Source organism: Canis lupus, chromosome 20 (assembly GCF_011100685.1).
Source record: "Canis lupus familiaris isolate Mischka breed German Shepherd chromosome 20, alternate assembly UU_Cfam_GSD_1.0, whole genome shotgun sequence".
Classification (NCBI taxonomy): Eukaryota; Metazoa; Chordata; class Mammalia; order Carnivora; family Canidae; genus Canis; species Canis lupus.
Genome location: NC_049241.1, coordinates 27,887,724 through 27,908,299, shown reverse-complemented (window position 1 = coordinate 27,908,299; position 20,576 = coordinate 27,887,724). Strand labels below are relative to the sequence as shown.

At 38.8% G+C, this 20,576-nt stretch overlaps 1 protein-coding gene across 2 annotated transcripts in view; it reads left to right on the top strand.

Annotated features, from left to right (window-relative positions):
* SYNPR (synaptoporin) overlaps nt 1-20,576 on the top strand; it is a 290,161-nt gene that overhangs the window by 141,666 nt on the left and 127,919 nt on the right. The window contains exon 1 of one of the 2 annotated variants that reach the window (XM_038565949.1): nt 5,723-6,169. The exons of the other annotated variant lie outside the window; for it this stretch is intronic. Coding sequence (XP_038421877.1) covers nt 6,146-6,169 — 24 coding nt within the window. The 5' untranslated portion in view covers nt 5,723-6,145. Of the gene's footprint in view, nt 1-5,722; nt 6,170-20,576 lie in introns of those variants that run through there. 2 annotated transcript variants of the gene reach the window in all.

Here is a 20,576-nt window from a genome sequence, read left to right as displayed (position 1 = left end):
GGGAAGGATCAAGAGAATAAATACCCAGACCACAGTTTCCTCCCACTCTCTCTTCTGACTGTACGTCTCATTGGCTGCACCTCCCACTGGGATGACATGGGAATATGTTGCTCATTAATGTGGTCATTTAGGTCAACCTTCTGGGTCACAGAGTAGGGGGGATAAGGGGGATCTAGGAGAAGCAGAAGCTGACCAACACAATGTGTTCCTAAAGGGAAGTGCTCTTAACCATACCTATTCTGTCCCTAGATGATTCTCTCCATCCCTCATTAAGCAAATCATCTTTGGTTGCTCTGTGTACTTATGGGCTGAGGACTTAGAGATGAGTAAGATATTATCCTGCCTTCGAAGAGCTTAGATTCATGGCCTTCAGAAAATGGGTCTTAAACATGTTTGATTTGCTATTTTAACTACCATTTTATCTCCCAGGTGGGACTACATTGCCAACCAAATATCCTAACACTCCTCAAATCTTGTCCCACTATATTTCTTAGTTTCCCCTGTTTCCACAAACTTCTCTATGTTTAGCTTCTTTTAGCCAGCCTTGAACTCTAGTGAGGAAAGCTAATGACCTAATAAATAAATATGTTCAAGTGATATTGATTTTATATTGTCTCATTAGATATTTCAAAAGGAAAAGACACAGCGTTGGAGAAAAATACTCTTTCTCTTACAAGGGAAATAAAAAAGGAAGAGGTTTAGAAAGTCCTTCCCTGACACTGTATACCTGTTTACATTAGAATAAATTGCATTTTCCCCTGGTAAGAGTTGTGCTCAGTCAGAGCAGAGAAACACCATTAAAGATGCCAAGGTTGTTCCATAAGTGGATTGATTGTAAGTGCTCTCATTGCTATAGCTTGAAAGAGTTGAAATTGTTTTGGAAGCAAAATAGAAGAAACTCCGCTAACTCCCTTGGTCCTTTATTAGAATGGCCAGAGTAGTCTTCTTGTCTTTGATTACTTCCCTTCCCCCACAGCAAAGGAGTGATCCTCACAGTGCTGGAATTTTCTTCTCCATGTTTGCTCAATGCTTAGAAAGCTAGCTCTCCCACTGTCTAACCCTGGAGCAGGCAGGCCTGAAAGGATTCCTAATGAGAGGCCAGATGTTTAGGAATAGAAGCAGTATAGAAGAGGAACTGTTACATGCACCAGAAGGTATGTCCACCAAAGGAGAGACAAGCTTTCCAGTTCAAAGAAAAAAAATTTTTTGTTTGAAGTTATCTGAAGGCCATGCTCAGTTGAAAGATCAGAGTTAAAGATTGGACCATATTGGAAATTAGCATTGCTAATGAGATTTTCAGAGACTCACAGATTATTTTAATCTACTTAACCTTCTCTACAAATGCTCAACTTAGAAAACACTGTACTTCTATTTTTAATAGCCTAATAATGGATAAGTGTTATTTTTAAGGCAGAGGCAACAATGTTAATATCACATTTCAAACAAGAACCATCAAAAAATGGCATATGGCTTTATTTTTGTCAGTTCCAATGGCATGTTAGAGAGTGGTATCCAACTGTCTGAACTGTCTGATAAATTGGAAGGTAAGGACAGTCTAAGTGGCTAGCTGACAGGACTACTTCTCTCTAATGACAAATATACAGTTGAGTATCAAAATAGCAGCTTCTCTTTATGGGCCTAAGTGAACTGAATCCTGGGAACCCAGGTTTCTATAAAACATTTGATCAGTGTGGTTCACAACAGGCGCTCTCCACTATTTTTGACATGACTTCCACTTTAATCAATATGATGCTGAAATCTGCAACGTTTGAAGAGTACTCCCTGAATGAAGCAGTGAAAACAGTTTGTGTCCATTAATATGAATGAATCAGTCACCCTTGTTCACCTGCCCTGCATTTCAAGGTTAAGCTCCTTTTATAAATTTAGATTTCTTTGCCTCTGTTTTTAAGCCTAATTTGTTTTCATGTTGATTTATTCATTTATTTAACATTTGTTTATCTAACACATATCAGTTGAGCACCTGCTATGTGCCAAGTACTCTATTAAATGCCGAAATTATCGTGTTGAGCAAAACAAGTTTCCTACTTCCATAGAGGTTGTCTCCTAGTGAAGAAAGATATTAAAACAATAAATAAACAAGGGCAATATGAAGTACCAAAAAAACATATCTCACACACAATACCAATGACAATTAAAAAAAAAAAAAGAGGATATGTGAAAAGGTGTAGTTGGGAAGAAAGAGAGTTTTTTTTAGGGTAGGGTCAGGAAAGAAGGACCCTCTGAAGAACAGAGTATAAGTAAGAAGAAAATGGGAGAGGAAGAGATAGTAGGCAAAGACCTAAGTAGAGAAGGTTCCAGGCAGAAGGAATAGCAAGTGCAAAAGCATAGAAGGCCAGTGTGGCTGAGGAGTAGAGAGAGAGAGGGTTGGAATTAGATGCAAGCAAAAAGGTATACAGGAGCCAGGACACATAAGGCTTTGCAGCCATAGTAAAGAATTTCAGTTTTACTTTGAGCCTACTGGACAGCTCTTGAAATTTTTCTCAGATGAGTGATATGATTTAATTTATACTTTCAATAGCTCAATGTAGATAATACACAGAGAATGATTTATAAGGATAAGAGTAAAAGGATGACCTGTTGGGGGTCTATTGCATTGGCTCAGGCGAGAGATGATTGGTGGTAAGGTGGTAGCAAGGAAAATGTAGAGAATGTTAATACTTTATTTGACACAAAATATGGGGCCAAAAAAAGGTAACTCAACCATCAAATTTGAATTTTTAGTCTTAGACCCTTATCTAGTCAAAGTGGATCCAGGAAGGCCTTTAGATCATTTGGCGGAAATCTTTCAAACTGTGAGAAAAAGTGAAGCATAGACATATTAGAGGACACAAAGGGTCATCAAACAGACCACCAGAAATCCCAAGACTGAGGCTTATTCCTCCTATCTCCTAGGGTATTAAATAAGGTGGCCAAGTTCATACAAGATCAGCAGAGCCTAGGCATGGGACTTGTCAGCTCAGTGGACCTGTCGACACCAGAGTTCCTGGTCTCTATACTATGAATCTACACAGTGAGAAGAGCTGTGAAATTATTTCAGGGTCTGTGTATCCATATGTGTATACTCATATCCTGTAGGCTAAAGAAATAAAAGTGTAAGTACTGTCCTGTAGTTACTAGAGGGGAGTCATTAACAGCTTGGACTCTGGCATCTGACTAGGTTCAAGTCTTGACTTTAATAATTATTGACTGTGTACCTTTGATTAGGTTACTTAACCCCCATCTTGATTTCCTCTCTGGTAAATTGGAATAAAAATAGTAGCTCTTCCTAGTTTTGTGATGCCCACTTAAGGTAATCCACTTATACAAAAGGGAGGAAAAGGGAAAGGGAAAGGAAGGGAAAGGAAAGGAAGGAAATCTCTTAGAAGATCATCTGACAGCAAATATTCAAGAAATGTTCACTATTATGTGGAAGACAAAACTTTTCTTTTACTTGAAATGGGGCTCTTAATATTCAAAATTGATGAGACTGACTCACTCTCCACCCTGAAGAAACTATTAAATATCATTCTTGATGCAGTGAAACGCTGGGACACTTGCACCCCGATGTTTCTAGCAGCAATGTCCACAATAGCCAAACTGTGGAAGGAGCCTCGGTGTCCATCGAAAGATGAATGGATAAAGAAGATGTGGTTTATGTATACAATGGAATATTACTCAGCCATTAGAAATGACAAATACCCACCATTTGCTTCGACGTGGCTAGAACTGGAGGGTATTATGCTGAGTGAAATAAGTCAATCGGAAAAGGACAAACATTATATGGTCTCACTCATTTGGGGAATATAAAAATTAGTGAAAGGGAATAAAGGGAAAGGAGAGAAAATGAGTGAAAATATCAGTGAGGGTGACAAAACATGAGAGACACCTAACTCTGGGAAATGAACAAGGGATGGTGGAAGGGGAGGTGGGCAGGGGCATGGGGTGACTGGGTGATGGGCACTGAGGGGGGCACTTGATGGGATGAGCACTGGGTGTTATGCTAAATGTTGTCAAATTGAACTCCAATTAAAAAATTAAAAAAATATATATATATTAAAGTGCATGTTATAAGAAAAAAAATGGCATTCTCCCCTCTGGATGTGTGGCCAGAACAGTGACTTCCTTAGCTCTACTCCAACACTGCTCACCAAGCAGTGAACTGTGGCCTTCAGTATCGGGACATTATTCCTTCACTCAATTTTTCATTCATTTATTCAACAATGTTTGCTGGGTGTGAACTTAAATGCCTGGTGGTTCTTAGCCTATTTTGTTCTGCTTCAACTGTGTTCACTTGCTTAATTTACTCCCCTGAGTAACATCCCTCATTGAAATGCAATGATTTTTCAATTGGCAGATGAGGGGTGGTGGCAGAGAGAGTAAGGGGGCGTAAGCTTCCTATCAGAATTTCAAAGGGGCCATGAGTTGTGCACAATTTGAAGCATTCTTAAGTATCCTGAAGGTCTGTGTGTAAGGAACAAGCAGATCAAAGCTGAAGAGAAAGGCAGCTGAAGGATCCTTATTTCAGGTTGTCTGTGTGTAGTTTGGGTTGGAAAGCACTGCCTTAGCCTTTTTCATTAGTTCCCCATATTACTCTAATGACAGCACTGTGAGGTATTAGCACGCCTATTTTACAGCCTGAGGCTCAGAGATCTTAAGAGACTACCCAAGTCACTTGGCTGGTAAGTAGAGGTTCAGGAAGAGACCCCGGGTTGCTTCCTCATCATGTTTTGCTTATCTGTTTGTTTGTTTGGTCCTATAACCTCCCACATGGCCAGCTGCCGTTCCCTGCCCACAAAGTGGTTACTCTGTGTATAGAGAAGGATGAAAGGGAGTCAAAGAGGTAATGGTGATAATGATGTATGATGCAGTGTGGTGGTGGTGCTGTGCGTGTGAGAGATACAGAGACAGAGGGGGTGGGAGCCAGAGAAAGACTCTGGACAAATTCTGAATTAATATCTACCAATAAAAAACATGGCCAGTCAAGGTGAGTTTGGGTCTGGCCATCACCAGTGGCACAAAAGGTGAAACAGAGACACCTGAGCCAGCCTAACACTATTTCTATGCTGAGTGGGGCCTCAAATGGGGAACAGAAAGGGAAGAGGCATAGAGGTCTCTTGGGCCAATGATGAGGTACAGGCCACCAAGAGAAATTGCCCTCAGGAAGCCAGTGTGAGGGGAGCAGGGGAGCTGTGGGCAGCCTCTCCATGAATTCAGTGCCAGTCCCCTCAAAACATGTTGCTTCAGGATGCCATGATTTTGGCCCCTTGAACTAGCCAAGCTCATCTCCTTCCTGCAGAAGCCCGTTCATAGGAAAAGCAAACCCAGGTCATGTTTAAACCTCTGAAGCCTTTTCAGTTTTATAATTTTGCAGAAGGTTTAGGTAACACTCCTGCAACAAATGAGCAACCAAGTTGTAATTTGTCCCTTCCCTTCCCCAGTTGCCAGAGCCAGAAAAGTCTTCCCATACCATCACCTTAATGATTATTTATGGGTGGTGCATGAATTTCTCAAGTGGGTATCATGCATAACATCCAGGCATTTCCATAAAAACGAGGGCAATTTTTTTAAACAAACATATAAACATTTACCTAATCTATGCAAATCTATTCATCAGGATTTTATAAAACCACCACTTCCCACCCACACCCCCAACCCACAAAATCCTGGCTCCTTTTTGTTTCCCAGTTTGTTTCTAAGCGCTATGTTGAGGGAGGAGGGGGCTCCCGGAGTAAAGGGGGAGATGGTGCTCTCTTCATGATGCAGCCTGCTTGCGCACAGCAGCCCCGTGCTTGCAGTTGTGAGCAAAGAGCCAAGTGTGGGAGCTCACCATGATGGTAACCACCTCCCCACAAGGCAGGCAGCCTTTCACCAGAGGGAAGTATCAGGTTGCTGTACTTCGGCTGTGGGTTGTCACTGTCTAATAATATGACCGTTTTGCCATCTCTCTGCAAATAAGGCAGGAGCTGCTACCTGATTGGTATAACATCTCACTTTCCCTCCTCATTGATTTTCTTGTTCTCCTCCTTTGCTTCATAAAAAGAGGGACAAGTGGCTGGTGCTGTGGACAGAGAAGCTTTATTTTTAGTATGAGACAACCTCTATTTTCTTTCAGGAGAGGGAAGTTGGATTATCAATTCTTTTGTAAATGTGTATGGTGATATTTGCTCCGGTAAGTTTTTATATCTCTCTTGATTTACTGCTGGCTGTGGAGATGTGTGTGTATGTGTGTGTGCATGTGTATTTGCATAGGTACATTTAGGCTGCATACTTTTCTCTCCAGATATCATTTTTGAAATCTTACATCTTTTTTTTTTTTTTTACTTTGCTTTCTTATATTTATATTTTTAAGTCAAAGAGGCTGTGCTGTGTGATAATGTGATGCTTACCTTAGTTGTTGAAGGATGTGTCGGGCTTCTTTTAACATAGTAAGGAAACTATTTAAGCAAACTTATTTTGGGCTTTATAAAAATGTAATGTCATTCTACCTCTCCCCTTTGGAGTATTTAATGTCCTAAGTATATTCATTGTGTTACAACCTGCTTGCCATTTTAATGAAAGTTTCTTTGTCAGTGTCAGAACAATAATTTCTTAAACTCCATAAATAGCTACCAAACATTGTATGCAGTGCCGAAAGGGGTGTGCTAATTTCATAAGGTCTTATAAAGATGGAATGAATGAGATGAGTTTCCCTGTAAGATTGGGTACTGGTGCACCTTTAAATGAACTGAATTTATGAAAAGTATTCATGTCATTAAAGTAAATCCTTAGCATTCCGTGAAAAGATGTAATCACAAGTAGCTGTTGCTTCTCTTCTTTCTTTGCACTATGTATTTGTGTCACCATCTGTCAGATGCCCAGCCCTGGCTCTCATGCTTCTGTATCCGAAGCTGATCAAGAGAAAAGTTGCTGTTATTAAGTTCAAACTAGTGCAACATGCCTATCTGGTCACTGCTGCTAGTAATGACTTTTGAATGCATTACCTGGCTAGCTGCGTTTTTCTTTTGTTTCCAGAGATATTAGGAGGTCTGAATTCTTTGTTATTAACTCAGAAGTCTGGGAGAAATTCTGTTAATATAATTACCCTAGACAGAGATAAGATGATTAAGTAATTGCTCCAACGGAAACAAACTGATGCTTTAATTTTCTCTTTATGTTACACAATCAACCAATCGGCACAGACTTTCTCATAGTGAAATGAATTAGAATATATTTGTAATGAAAGTTAAAGGCACCTTTGAATAAAAAGCAAGATGAGGTCTGGCTATATATTTTTTCAAAGATTTTGAAAGTGAAGTTGGGAATGTCATGCATGCCTGGACTTATTAGGCATAGAATCTTCAGAATGGCAATTATTTAGATCCTGCATCATCTAAGGACAATTCATGGAACTAGTAATGAGTGTCTAGGAAATGCACTGATCCTCACTCCTACTTTCTTTGAGGCCTTCTGCTCCTCACACACCCTTTGCATGCTGGAATGAAGTGACTCTGACAAACAGAATTTTAAATTCTGATTAATCTACTTCAGCCTCAAAAATAGTTCAGCCTCAAAAATGCTACAAATCCACATGAACTTCCACTGCTTCTTACTGTGGTCACAGTGTTACTAATAACAGCTTTCAATGCCATAAACCATCGCTGGAACCAAGTGTTCCTTAGCCAACCATTCACTGCAAAACAAACAAAACTTTTATCCTTGGGCTGTTGATATTTACTGCTAAATGAAGTCAAGAGCATTGAACATCCGTCTCCCTCCCCACCCAGCCCCTCTTCCTCCACATCTCTAATGTCTTTTGTCATCCTTCTCCTTTTATGGCTTTAGAATAGGTTATGTACAAAGTTGTTAGCTGAAAATGGAGTTTATTATCATCTGAAGCTGTTCAGTAATATAGATTAATGAAGATGTGAGAGGGATAGCACCCTGCGGGTAAAAGCATCTGTCTTTTCCTCCAGGCTGCCAGTTTACAAAAGTGTTAAGCCTCTAAACATGTTTAGACTCATTGACATCGGAAGGGCAATGAATGGGGTATCTATGTCTTAAACAGGTCAGCATCCTTAGTTTGACTTAGGGTTAGTGTGCACAGTCTTTAAAAGCATCACTTCGGATAAGTCCAGAATGCCATCAACAAAAAACTGTTGTAATCTATTCTGAGGAATAAAAATCTGTGCCATGTTGGGGGAAAATAATACAGGGAATGAATGTTTATATCACAATGAGATCACTTATTCTTTTTAGCAAAATAAAGAGTGCAATAGTGGTTTCCACTGAGTAAGTACCTATAGTATGCTTAACTGTGCCAAGCATTTTACACAGCTTGCTTAACCTTTACAACCATTCCACGAGGTAGCTAACACAGCCTCCCTGTTCTACAGATAAGAAACCGGAGGGACATAGGGGAGATATGTAAGTTGTTGAGGCAAGACAGTGATGATGGTGATGATGATAACAATGATGCTGGTGATGGTGATGAAACTCAGAACCAGATATGCTCATTCTAAAGTCATGCTTTTCATGAGTCCCCTGTCAGGGCTTCACTTCATGCAATCTTCAATTGACTCCTAGACTGGAATGATTTCTCAGGACTTGCAATAATACATTGTATTTTCATTACTGTTTTCCCCCTTCCGACCCTACATAACCTCCTTCTACTCAGGCTGTGCTTTTGTGACTCCAAGCTAATTATGTGTTTGAAACTGGAGAATGTATGCTTTATTTCCACTCAACTTGTGCATCCAGAAAGATGTGGACATGACGAAAGGGAGCCAGCCTACGGAGAGATATATGCAGAAGTGGCTAAATTAAGGTAGCTTTTTTAACTGATTAAAAGAAATCCATCCCTTTGACTTTCAATCTCTTGAGTGTAGGGTAAAAATAAAGATGGGATGATAACTTGTAAATATCGGAATTTCAAGTCTGGTTCGTCATTGATGCAAATGTAAAAAGCAGTTGTGACTGACTTGATTTATTTGTAGAGAACTTTGTAGAATTCTCAACTTCCTTTAACTGACTCCAGCATGATTTTCTCTCACTTTTGGCTAGCTAGAAAGGACGGAGGTGGCACTTAAGGTAGAATATTGCAAAGTGTCTATACCACCTGGGTCATTAAAAAACGTACACAGCTGCCGATAAACATGCTGAGGAGCGTGACAAAGTTGAAATCCAGAGTCCCCAAATGTATTCTTTTGCACCTGAGCACTGAGCGTCCCATTTGAAATCCATTTAAGCCAATAAAATTCAGTTGAGTCTTATAGGGGGAAAAATGCAAGTGACATAGAATCAATATGTTTGGAATTTCTCTTCAACTGGCAGTTTTCGGACTGGAGGCAAGGCACATTAGTCATGAGGGGAGTCTGTGAAATGTTTCATTTTATTCCCTCCAGTGAGAGAGAACAGATTATGAATGATGGAAATGTTACTAGAAGATAGAACCCAGTTCAGGACCCCCTTACTATATTTCACCAAAACTCAGAGGGATCTAAAAAAATGAACAAAGAAACCGAACAGCCCACCACAAAATGGAAGCACTAAGAGTTAAAGTTTGACCCACTACATTGACTTCTTGGTCTGATTTGCTGTGTCTAATAAGCAATAGCTTTTGAGCTCTCCACTTCCTACCCTGGTGTAGACACCCAGTTAATTAAAAAGAATTCAGCATATAGCACACAATAAAATGTTTCCAAAATGATAGCCTTTTTGTCGGAGGCAAGCTTGGAACTTATTGATTCTCTATTACTTCTTTTTCTTGCTCTTAAAAAAATAATAATTGGCTGGTTTAATCAGAAAGTGTGGTATTTAGAGCCAGTCAGGATAAAGACATTTAAATCAATCTGCCTTTTCCAACACTATTTATGAGGATTCTAAATATATTAGAGCCATCAAATGAGCACTTTTACTATAACGAAATATGTTATGCTCAGCCACAGTGCTCATCAAATACAGGATCTTCCTTAAAACTAAACCTAAAGACAGTTTTATGAAGCGTGTCATATTTCAGTCTCCATCTGCAAGAGACAGCTTTCTTCACAGAGGTGATCAAACCCAAAATAAATAGCAGGAGAGATTGCACTTTATCTTACCTATGTTTCCTTCTGTCTTTTCTTTGGCGATGGATATGTCTACTTAAACATGTTGATCATTAAGAGCTTAAAAATAATCTATTAAGTAAGGAGAAACCAGCTGGTATAGGACATAATGAGAGTTGGAGTAGTCTTGAATTTGTCATCAAACATTCTAAGCTGGTGTACAAACAGAGCTAGTGGTCCTATTCTGTACTTGCATAAGAAAATAGAATCAGTGAAGATTTTTAGCTTGATATGAGTACACGAAGTGTTGAATCCTCTAAAAGAGGTTCTTGGTCATCAGTGTATCTTTAAATGTTTAAAGATTAGGGAGGAGTTGAAAATGGAAACACCTCAGTCTTTCCACTCTGCTGACTAATGGATCTGCATAATTAATATATTTTACAGTGGTCATTTTTTTAACACAGATTCTAGCCAAAAGTACTAATGGAAAATTGTTCTGAGGCAACTTGAAACACATTCCACTACAGTTTCTGGAAAGCTTAGTCCCAACACAGGGCAAACAGTTCACTGTGGAGCTTTGGGTTGGCCAATATAACTGGATAATCATGACGTTATGGTCCTCTGGGGGACTGATGTGTTGAGCAAAAGGACAAAAGGCTTCTATTGATAGTGACCTCTTTAGCCTTGCTTACGGAATCTTTAAATCCTTCCAAATTACCGTACATTGTCTCAGTGTAGACTTTCTGGCAAAGATGTGACAAATATTTCAGGCTTATTTTATTTCTGGTATAATACGGCCTTAAGAATGTTTGCATCTGACACAAATTATTACTGCAAGGACTTCTTAAGTCACCATATTGACATCTGCCTCTCATTGATGAACCCATATGTCTTTATCTGGTTTTGGATCTCCATAACAGAGAAAAGTGGATACAATTTTTCAAAATCTATGGCATTCAAATTGCCTTCCTGTGAAATTGGATGTTGAGACTTAACATTTTTTTTTTAATTGAAAACTTAAAAGAAATTATTTGGGAGGCAGATTTGAGAGTAAGGTTGGAACACTGACTTCACTAGGCCCTCCTTTCATTCATCATATATTTAAGGATGCCTGCCATGTGCCAGGCACCAGGCTAGGCATGGGAGATACAGGGATGAACAGGTAATATTTGCACCCCCAGAACTAAATGTCTTTTATTTTCCATTTTTCTCACCTAAACCTAGTTTCTATTTCATGGCCTTGTATGTGTTTCCCTAAAAGCATAATTGAACTGTTTTAGCAAGACATTTGCAAGAAATATATGCTTTTGGTCCTATCTGTTCATGCTCAGAGAAGGAATAAGAGTGAATCCATTTATTTACAAATGTGATTACTGTCTGGCTGCCATGGATGGTTTGAAGAGGGTAGCTAGAAGAGTTCATGCAAAGCTTGCGTCTTATAAGCATTATTTATTGCTCTTAGGCATTCTCAGATTTGATTGGCTATACTTATTCTTGCCTAGTTTTGGGGGTGGAAAGAAAGGGAAGAAGCTTTGACAGGGCAAGAAAATAAAGAAGATGAAGCATAAACTGAAAGGATACTGAGAAGAACTAAGATTTTCCATGGCCATCTAAATTAGATTCAACTTGCATTATCTGGTTCTCTGTGGATGTTCCATTTCCTTGTTCATCTACTCAACAAATGTAGATAGATAGATAGATAGATAGATAGATAGATAGATAGATAGACAGATAGAGTCCACTTTATACCAAGTACAGTGCTAAATGCTAAGGCACAGGAATAAACAAGATATACTGATTTCTTAACTCATGCCACTTCTAATAAGCCAGGATTTCTCAGCCTCAACACTATTAACATTTTGGCCCAGAAAATTCACTGTTGTTGAGGGCTGTTTTAATGCATTGCAGATTGTTTAGCACCATGCCTGGCCTCTATCCACTAGATGTCAGTAACAACCACCCCCTCCCCTACCCCCACCAAATTGCAGCAACCAAAATTATCTTTAGACAATGCCTAATAATTCCTGGTTTAGAACCACTAAGTGAGAAACCTAGTGATCATTAGTGACCAAAACTTCCATTTCATGTCTATTTTTCTTATTTTCAAATGTTTTGCTTCATGTTTAACCCCAAGGTTTTTTTTGTTTTGTTTTTTAAAGATTTTATTTATTTATTCATGAGAAACACAGAGAGGAGAGAGAGAGAGAGAGAGAGAGAGAGAGAGAGGCAGAGACACAGGCAGAGGGAGAAGCAGGCTCCACGCAGGGAGCCCAACGTGGGACCTGACCAGGATCATGCCCTGGGCTGAAGGCGGCGCCAAACCGCTGAGCCACCTGGGCTGCCCAACCCCAAGGTTTTTATGCAGTTTTTCCCCAAACATTCTGTATAACTTGCCTAACAAGGACAAATAAGATATCTCTAAGTCTTTTTTATTATTATTATCCATTCTGTGTAACACTTTACCACATTCACTTGACTTACATTGTCTCATTTGCAGCAATCAACAAAGGAGGCAGCATTAAAATATTATAAACTTTTAAAAGATGGGGAAAAACGGACATTGCTATATACCTAAATTCTTGCAATTAATGATGAATAGAACCTGGTTTCACACTCACATACACAACTAAAAATCCAGTGTTTTTTTAAAGAATTATAGTATTTAATAGAAAAAAAGGCAAGTGTATTCAAAGCACACTTTTTCTCTTTGAGGCTATTTTGGAAATAAATGCAGTGTGGTAGTGGATGGGAGGCTATAGATTTGACTCCTTACTTAATATTTATTAGCTGGAAAGTTTGGGATAGTCCATTTACACTCTTAGAATTTCTTTGGTAGTTCAGGGAATACAGAGTGATACATTGCAAAAGCCACAGGAAGCCCTAGAGATCAGTCTGACAGAGTAGATAGAGCCCAGCTTTTGAAGTCAGATGGACCTACCATATGAGTCAGCATCCCAGCAGGAAAAGATGACACCCTCAAAACATCTGACGTCTTCCTGATGACTGTAAAATACTAAAACTTAATTTCTTTAAGTCTGAAAATTGAAGCCCCAAGAGGTGAAGTGAGTTTCTCAAGACCTTGTGGTGAATTTGGTACAGAAGAAAGACAAAAGCAGAGCTTAATGTCCTTCTACACAAATGACCTGAAAAATCATTTCAAATGAAGAAAGGCCAACTCACGGATTTGGCATACACCAGAAATGTACATGTTCTGGGTTACGGCCAGATGTTCCAGGTGCCTGAGATAGGTCCCTAGCTGTTTTAATTGAGTATACCCAAGAATCATTGGGGTGAGTTTAACCTCGTTTCTAGCTTCATTAGAAGCTAGAGGCATGGAGTATCTTGATGGATCTTAGAAGAGTGAAAGATGCTAAGAACACATGAAAGGCAAGTGGCACTTTGCCATGGTGCTCATCACATATGCTTCTGAGCTTGAATAGATTCATGGCTTTCCTAGGAGAAGGGCTCATATTGTATCTGTGCCCTTAACCTTGTTAAAAGGTGTAAGTATTGAGACACTTGGTGCATTTGCCAAGATAAAAGACTTTCTAAGTATACGGTTCTGGCAGAAAGCCCATAAGAAAACTGCCTCTGCCTACACTATCTTAGAGAACTGATTTGGAGTGAGGGGAAAACCATCCAAATCCTGGCTCTGCCATTTTTCCTCATGCATGGCTTTAGACCATTCATTTGCCTGCTCTGGGCTTCAATCTCTTCATCTCTAAAAGGTAATTAATGCTTCCTCTCCCTAGAGTTGCAGAAAGGATCGCTGTCATAGAAGATAGAGGAAGGCCTCATAAGACAGTGCAGGCCTAGACACTATTGTGCTTATCTATTGTCACTATTGTGCTTATCTATTGTCACTATTGTCACTGTCATTATTTCCTTCCTTGTACAGAGGTCATTGTGCCATCGTTTTTCACTCCATGCCCGATGAGCGCTTGAGGTTAGGAAAAGTGTTTCCCCAGTCTACCAGGAAGATGGCTGCAGTTGTGGGATGTGTCTAGAGTTGTCTGGGAGTACTTTGATGGGCAATTCCATCTCAAAGGGAGATTTGTGTCCATATTATAAATTTCAAAAACAAAAAACAAAAAAAACAAAAAAAAATAAATAAATAATAAAAAAATAAAAATAAAAAAATAAATTGCAGAGACAGTATCATCACTGAAGAATAACTATAATAAAGCCAAACACAACATGGGTAAAGCAATTCCCTCTGATCATCTCATCTTTAAAAATGCCCCTGAATTTTCTTTTCTACTCTTTTGGAACCTTTTCAACCTCTTCTGTCCAGGCATAACCCATTTACTGTGGTGGGTGGAGGAGAGGGTTGGCATGACCTTTGATGTTGGTGCAACACATTCTAATACTGTGTGACTTTAACCTTCTCTGCTCTCTATATGATCCCAGAAGCTCCTTGGGAGAATTGACAAATGCAGATTTTCTCGTCCTTGAGGACCAAAGCTTAGGGAAAGCCTCTCAATGCCTGCCCTGGGTTCCTTGTTAGCCCCCAAAGTAGGAAATTCAAAGGTTTCTCATTTCTCATATTTTATTTACCTCAAAGCACCTCCCAGCACATCTGATCAGAAACCTCAGTTAGCTCAGATTTTTTTCCAAGACAATTATCTGCTGGCAGTCCTTCCCCAGACTCATTTCCCTCAGCTCACTTTTTCACTCCAGCCTGGCATTCATAAACTCCTCATCCTCTGAGGAATTTGGAAAACACTTCCTCCAAACTACTCCAGACAAGTTTCCCAAGATAATTCTTTTCCCCCTCTCCCACTGCCTTTATCCTCTAGAAGAGTGTTCCTCAAACTTTTTCCTGTGAATCCCTTCTGGAAGACAAGGATGTTTTCTTATTCCTTTACTCATTCACTTGTTCATACATTCTTTCATTTATGCAATCTACTGCATCTATCAAGTAGTGATGCTGTGCCAGGCTCAATGTTAAAATTTGGGATACACAGAGGCACTTTGCTGGCTTAGCTGTACAGCATGCAACTCTTGATCTTGAGGTCAAGGGTGCAAGTCCCAGGCTGGGTGTAGAGATAACTTAAAATCTTAAAAAAAAATTAGGGATACAGAGGTGACTAAAAGAGATGTAGTCCCTATTCTCCTAAGATTTACAGTCTAACGGGAGAAGAATCAATTTAAAAATCCTTCAAAAGTGATTTAATTACCATTGTAGTAAGTGCTAAAAGCTAAACCATCTTGGGTACTAATTATGTGACAGGCACAACTCCAAGTGTTTTATGCATATTAATTCACTTAATCTTCATAGCAACTCTTTGAAGGAGTTAAAAGAAGGAAAGATTGGAGTCCATAAAATCCTGAAGGACATGGATTCCTTTCATTCCTTTCAGGAATATTGAATGAGGGTCACACAACAGGACAACATGCTAAGAGATCATACAGCTGACACTTATGCAGCACTTACTGCATACCCAGCACTGTGCTCTCTACCTCATAGAGTCTGAATCATAACAGCACAATGAGGGATGGCTATTATTATTTTAAAGATGGGGAAAAAGAGATATAGAGCCTGAGTCACTTGTTCAAGGCCATATACTTTATAAGTAGTGATACTGAAACCTGGGCCTAAGCTGTAAGACACCATGTTAACCTGGAAAAAGCTGATTAGAACACTCCTCATTTGGTTCATATCCTGGAAAATGCTAGTAAAATGGGGGAAAAGAGGATCCTTTTAATCTGTATCCGAGTAGGAACAGCAATGATCTTTATTAGAATGAAATGGAACTTGGTGGGCCTAGGAATGTGGAATCCTTAGCCTTTGAGCATATTTCAAGGGTTAACTGAGACCAGCAGAATTGCCTGGGAGCTTCTTGGATGTGCAGAATATTGGGCTCCACCCCAGATCCACTGAGTATCAGAATCTACATTTAATGACTTCTAGCAGATTCACATGCACAGTTCAGTTTTAGAAACTCAGTTGTAGAACAAGTTAAAAGATTGGGCTTCCAGCTCTGGTTTTGATGCCAACTGACCAATTATTTGAGCTCCCAGATTTTCTTTGTTCAGCCTCTTCAGTGGGGATGACCTCAACCTTCCTCATGGATGACATCAAGGGTCACCTCCCCACTACCCCCTGCCAGAAGAACCTGGAGCCATTGGGAAAAAAGACTGTAGAAATTCTGAGTCTCTTTTACTCCAGAATATTTTTCTTCTAGTGTGGTCCATGTTCCATCTACATCAGAATCATCTGGAGAATTTATTATAAATGATGTTTAGATTAAACGTAGACTTCCCAGAACAGCAATAAATGCCAAAATATAGTATAATGTCTTTTACACTAAGAACAGATTAGAATTGAAAAATTCTTCTTACAGTATCCACAATGAGAGATGCAATAAAAACATTATCAAACAAATATTAAATCACATTTAATTTTTACCTTTAATTAATCCCTCTCAGTGCGGAATGTATACTTTGGATCTATTCAAACGTTAGGTGCAAATTCTGACTCCCTTTCCCCACTGTGTGACTTTAAATCTAGGGATTTACATTTCTTAAACCCCAGTTTTCTCATCTGCAAAGTGAGGAAATAATTTTCACTATGGAGGAAGGAGGGCTGTTGTGAGGTTTCAATAGTATGTATAAGTATGTGGTACCTAGTACTAAACTAAATAAATCATAAGAGTTATTATTGGTTGTCAAACAAAATGAAATCACAAAGTTAATCTCAAATTATCTATAATATCATGACATAATTTTGAAATTAAAATTTGGTTGCTACAAATATAAGCCTACTTTGAAAATTTTAGAAGTGATGTTTAACTTAATTTAGCATGTGTATCTTATCATTTCATTCATTCATATTTAGTCATTCAATACATGTTGCTTAAGATTCTACTAAATGCATGGACTTTTCCCAGGCATTGGAAATGCAGAAGTGTTATATGTTACTCAGATGGTTGAGATGGGGGGGGGGGGGCAATAAACAAATAATACAAAATGTTAGATCATGGTAAGAATTATAGAGAAATATAAATCAGGCAGAGGGAACCTAATTCTTTCAAACACATATTTTTATGAATTAAATTAAACAGTAAATTTATTAAAAGAAACATATAGCAAAGCTTTAGGAGTGCAAATAACTATTTTTCATCCTTGTGAATTTTCAGATTTTCTCTCTAGGTTTTCTTAAAAATCTAGAATCATTCTATTTGAAAAATTTAAATGGAGTCAAGGCTTGATGACCATCTGGTTCTCCGTTTCCATCTTTCCACAGAAAGTTTGACAATTGCAGGTTCATGAGACTGAATACTTGACAGTGTCATGCATCATCATTCCATGTGATACTAATAATAACCCCAGGAAGCAAATAGATTAATTGTATATTAAGTTTTCCATCAAGTGAGGTAAACTATGGCTTAGAAAGTTCATTTTCAAAAAAATTTAAAAAAATTTAAAAAGAAGAAAGAGAAAGAAAGAAAAGAAAAGAAAAAAAGAAAGAAAAGAAAGAAAGAAAGAAAGAAAGAAAGAAAGAAAGAAAGAAAGAAAGAAAGAAAGAAAGATCGTTCATTTCCGGGCAGCCTGGGTGGCTCAGGGGTTTAGCGCTGCCTTCAGCCCAGGGTGTGGTCCTGGAGACCCAGGATCAAGTCCCATGTCGGGCTCCCTGCATAGAGCCTGCTTCTCCCTCTACCTGTGTCTCTGCCTCTCTCTCTCTCTCTCTCTCTCTCTCTGTGTGTGTGTGTGTGTGTCTCATGAACGAATAAAATCTTAAAAAAAGAAAAGAAAAGTTCATTTTCAATTGATCAGGGATTTAGTACTGGTAAGTGGTGATGTGAAGAGTCAAACACAGATCTTCTCTCCCCAGATTCAACATGGAATCTACTATAGAACTTCTACGTATTTGACAATTCCTGAAACCCTCATAAAAGAAAGGTCAGGGCACCAGGATAGTGAATGGCTCTGTGTGGTGTCGTTACTCTGCATTGTGGGGACTTGTCAAGGTTATTTTAGATTAAATTATTGCTGTTGTCTAAATATGATGGTTTTAAGGATGAAGGTGGAATAAATAATATACTAGCAAATAGAATTTATGAGCCACAGAACATCAGCTTCAAAACAGTTGTACATACGTTAAAAAACACACGTAAACCTGTTAGGCTATTATGGAATTTTCCAAACCAATTTTACTTAAGGTTTACAGTGGGCTTTTAAAGCTTTCTCCTCATAATATCTTTTTTTAACGCTCTCTGTTTTCAATATAGGAACAATTTTATTCTTACTGGCTCAAAATTGAAATTAATCTTAGTGAATTCTATCACCTAAGTATACAAATGTATAACAGATATAACATCTTAAAGATATAACATCTCTCCTTCTCATTATACCACTAGTCCACAAACAATACTACAATCTAATAATGAAAATGTTAGAGACAATAGGTTAAAAGAGTAAACATATCAGAGTTGGATCTCATTAACTCTTTCAGCACAGTGAGAACACAACTGGGCTCCAACAGAGCCATGTTCACCCATAGATTCTAGGAATCTCTACACCCAACATGGGGCTCTAACTCACAAACCCAAGATCAAAAGTCTGCCCCTAGATTCTAGAACAGCCTTCACAATGTGGTCTCCTGGGCTGTTTCACAGGAACACCCCAGCTGGGTGTTAAGGTAGGACTGCCTATAAACCTGGCCTTTCTTTGCATGTTTCTCCCCAATGTGGGGTCATCACTCTCCCAGGTAAGAATACCTTCTTTAACATGCCTCAGAGTCTTGTGTCCAGGATTTATCTGAGGCTGTGATGCATGCTCAGAGCCCTCTTGTTTTCCTTCTCCCAAGGTAAAGAATTAGCTTCCTGGTGAATGCCTCAGTGCTGACTTTCCAAGGATAGTTTTCAGTTTCAATCAGTTATGCTTTTAATTCCAGTAACTCCATTCTATTAAACTGATATTTCCACTTAGAATTATCCTTTGTTATTATTTCATTTTTCTTCCTTAAGTTCTTAACAGGTCACCGTATTCCCCCTTGGGACTTAAGGACAGCCAAGAACTTACCATGAGCATAACACCAAAAGCACAGAAGGTACATTCTAATGAGCTCTTTGGTGATATTTCTTGCATCTGCTAAAACAAATTAGGTCAAAATAAGATTGAAGTGAGCTTCAAGTGCTTCAACGTCTAACAGACTGACTTTATCATCTAGAAAACAGGAAGAAGTAAAAAGGACCTGGAGAATCAGAGAGTCATTAAACTCCTGTAACTTTATAAAGGTTCAGAAGTCTCAGTGGAGCAAATTCTAATTTGTATTACCGAAGAAGGTGGGAAAAGGTCCCCTGAAAAACTACACAGGCCCACAGAGCTCAAACCATATCCGGGACGCATTGAATATTTAGAAAGCATTTGTTCAGGAAAGGGGAAATCTCCACAGCCTGACTGGGATCTTGCCTGGCAAATGGAAGCTTATATAATTAGCTTACTCCTGACTGATACCTTGGATATTACTGATAACATCTGACATGATAAATTTGATATTAACTTGTTCCTCTTGCCTTTGTTCACTCTAAATGGTAGAAATGTCAACCCACTTCTTATGAATCATTCTCTTCTTTCAAGACCCTCAATTAATTTTCTTCTCACCTTGTCTCCTAATCCTAATTATGCATGCATCTTTTGTGTGAAAATCAGGGTATTTGGAGCACTAAAACTTTGTTTGCTTTTGATTCATGATGAAGTAATTGAATTGTTGCTTTAATAAAATCTTGTAAAATCTAGTTAGGTTATTTCTTCCTTGAATTTATGTGATTTACTTAGCTCTGCCCTCTGCTTGTCTCCATCTCTCTTTCTCTCTCTCTGAGTTTATGTGTCAGCTTTTGTTGCAGAACAAAATACCCCAAAATTTAATGGTTTGAAACCACACTATTTGTATAGCTCAAGATTTTATGGTTCAACAATTTGGTCTGAGCTCAGCTGGGTAGTATGTCTGCTGGTCTTCACTGGGCTTAGTCATGATGCATTTATGATCATTTTCTGGTTTTTAAGGTGGCTGTCTTTTTAGGGGTTAGCTATCTCCCAATTGGGAAAATATGTATGACTGGCCAACATATCTATCTCATCATTTAGAAGACTCTCTTGGTTTTTTTGGTTTTTTGTCTGTTTGTTTAGATTTTTTAAAATTTATTCATGAGAGACACAGAGAGAGGCAGAGACATAGGCAGAGGAAGAAGCAGGCTTCCTATGGGGAGCCTGATTTCAGGACTCAATCCCAGGATCTAGGATCATGATCTGAGCCAAAGGCAGATGCTCAACCACTGAGCCACTCACATGCCCCAGAGACTATCTTGTTCTCATGGCAATCTTGAGGTTCCTAAAGAGTGAGCATGAAAGCTGCAAACCTTTTTAAGACTTAGGCTTGATCTCACAGGAAGTCATTTATCATTACATTCTGTTACTCAGATCAAGTCACAAGGTCATCACAGATTCAAGGTTTGGGGAAAGAGACCCCACCTCTTAATGGGAGTATGGGAGTAGATACAAAGGATTATAGCCATTTTTGCAATCTATCCAATACTCAGCTATCATTTT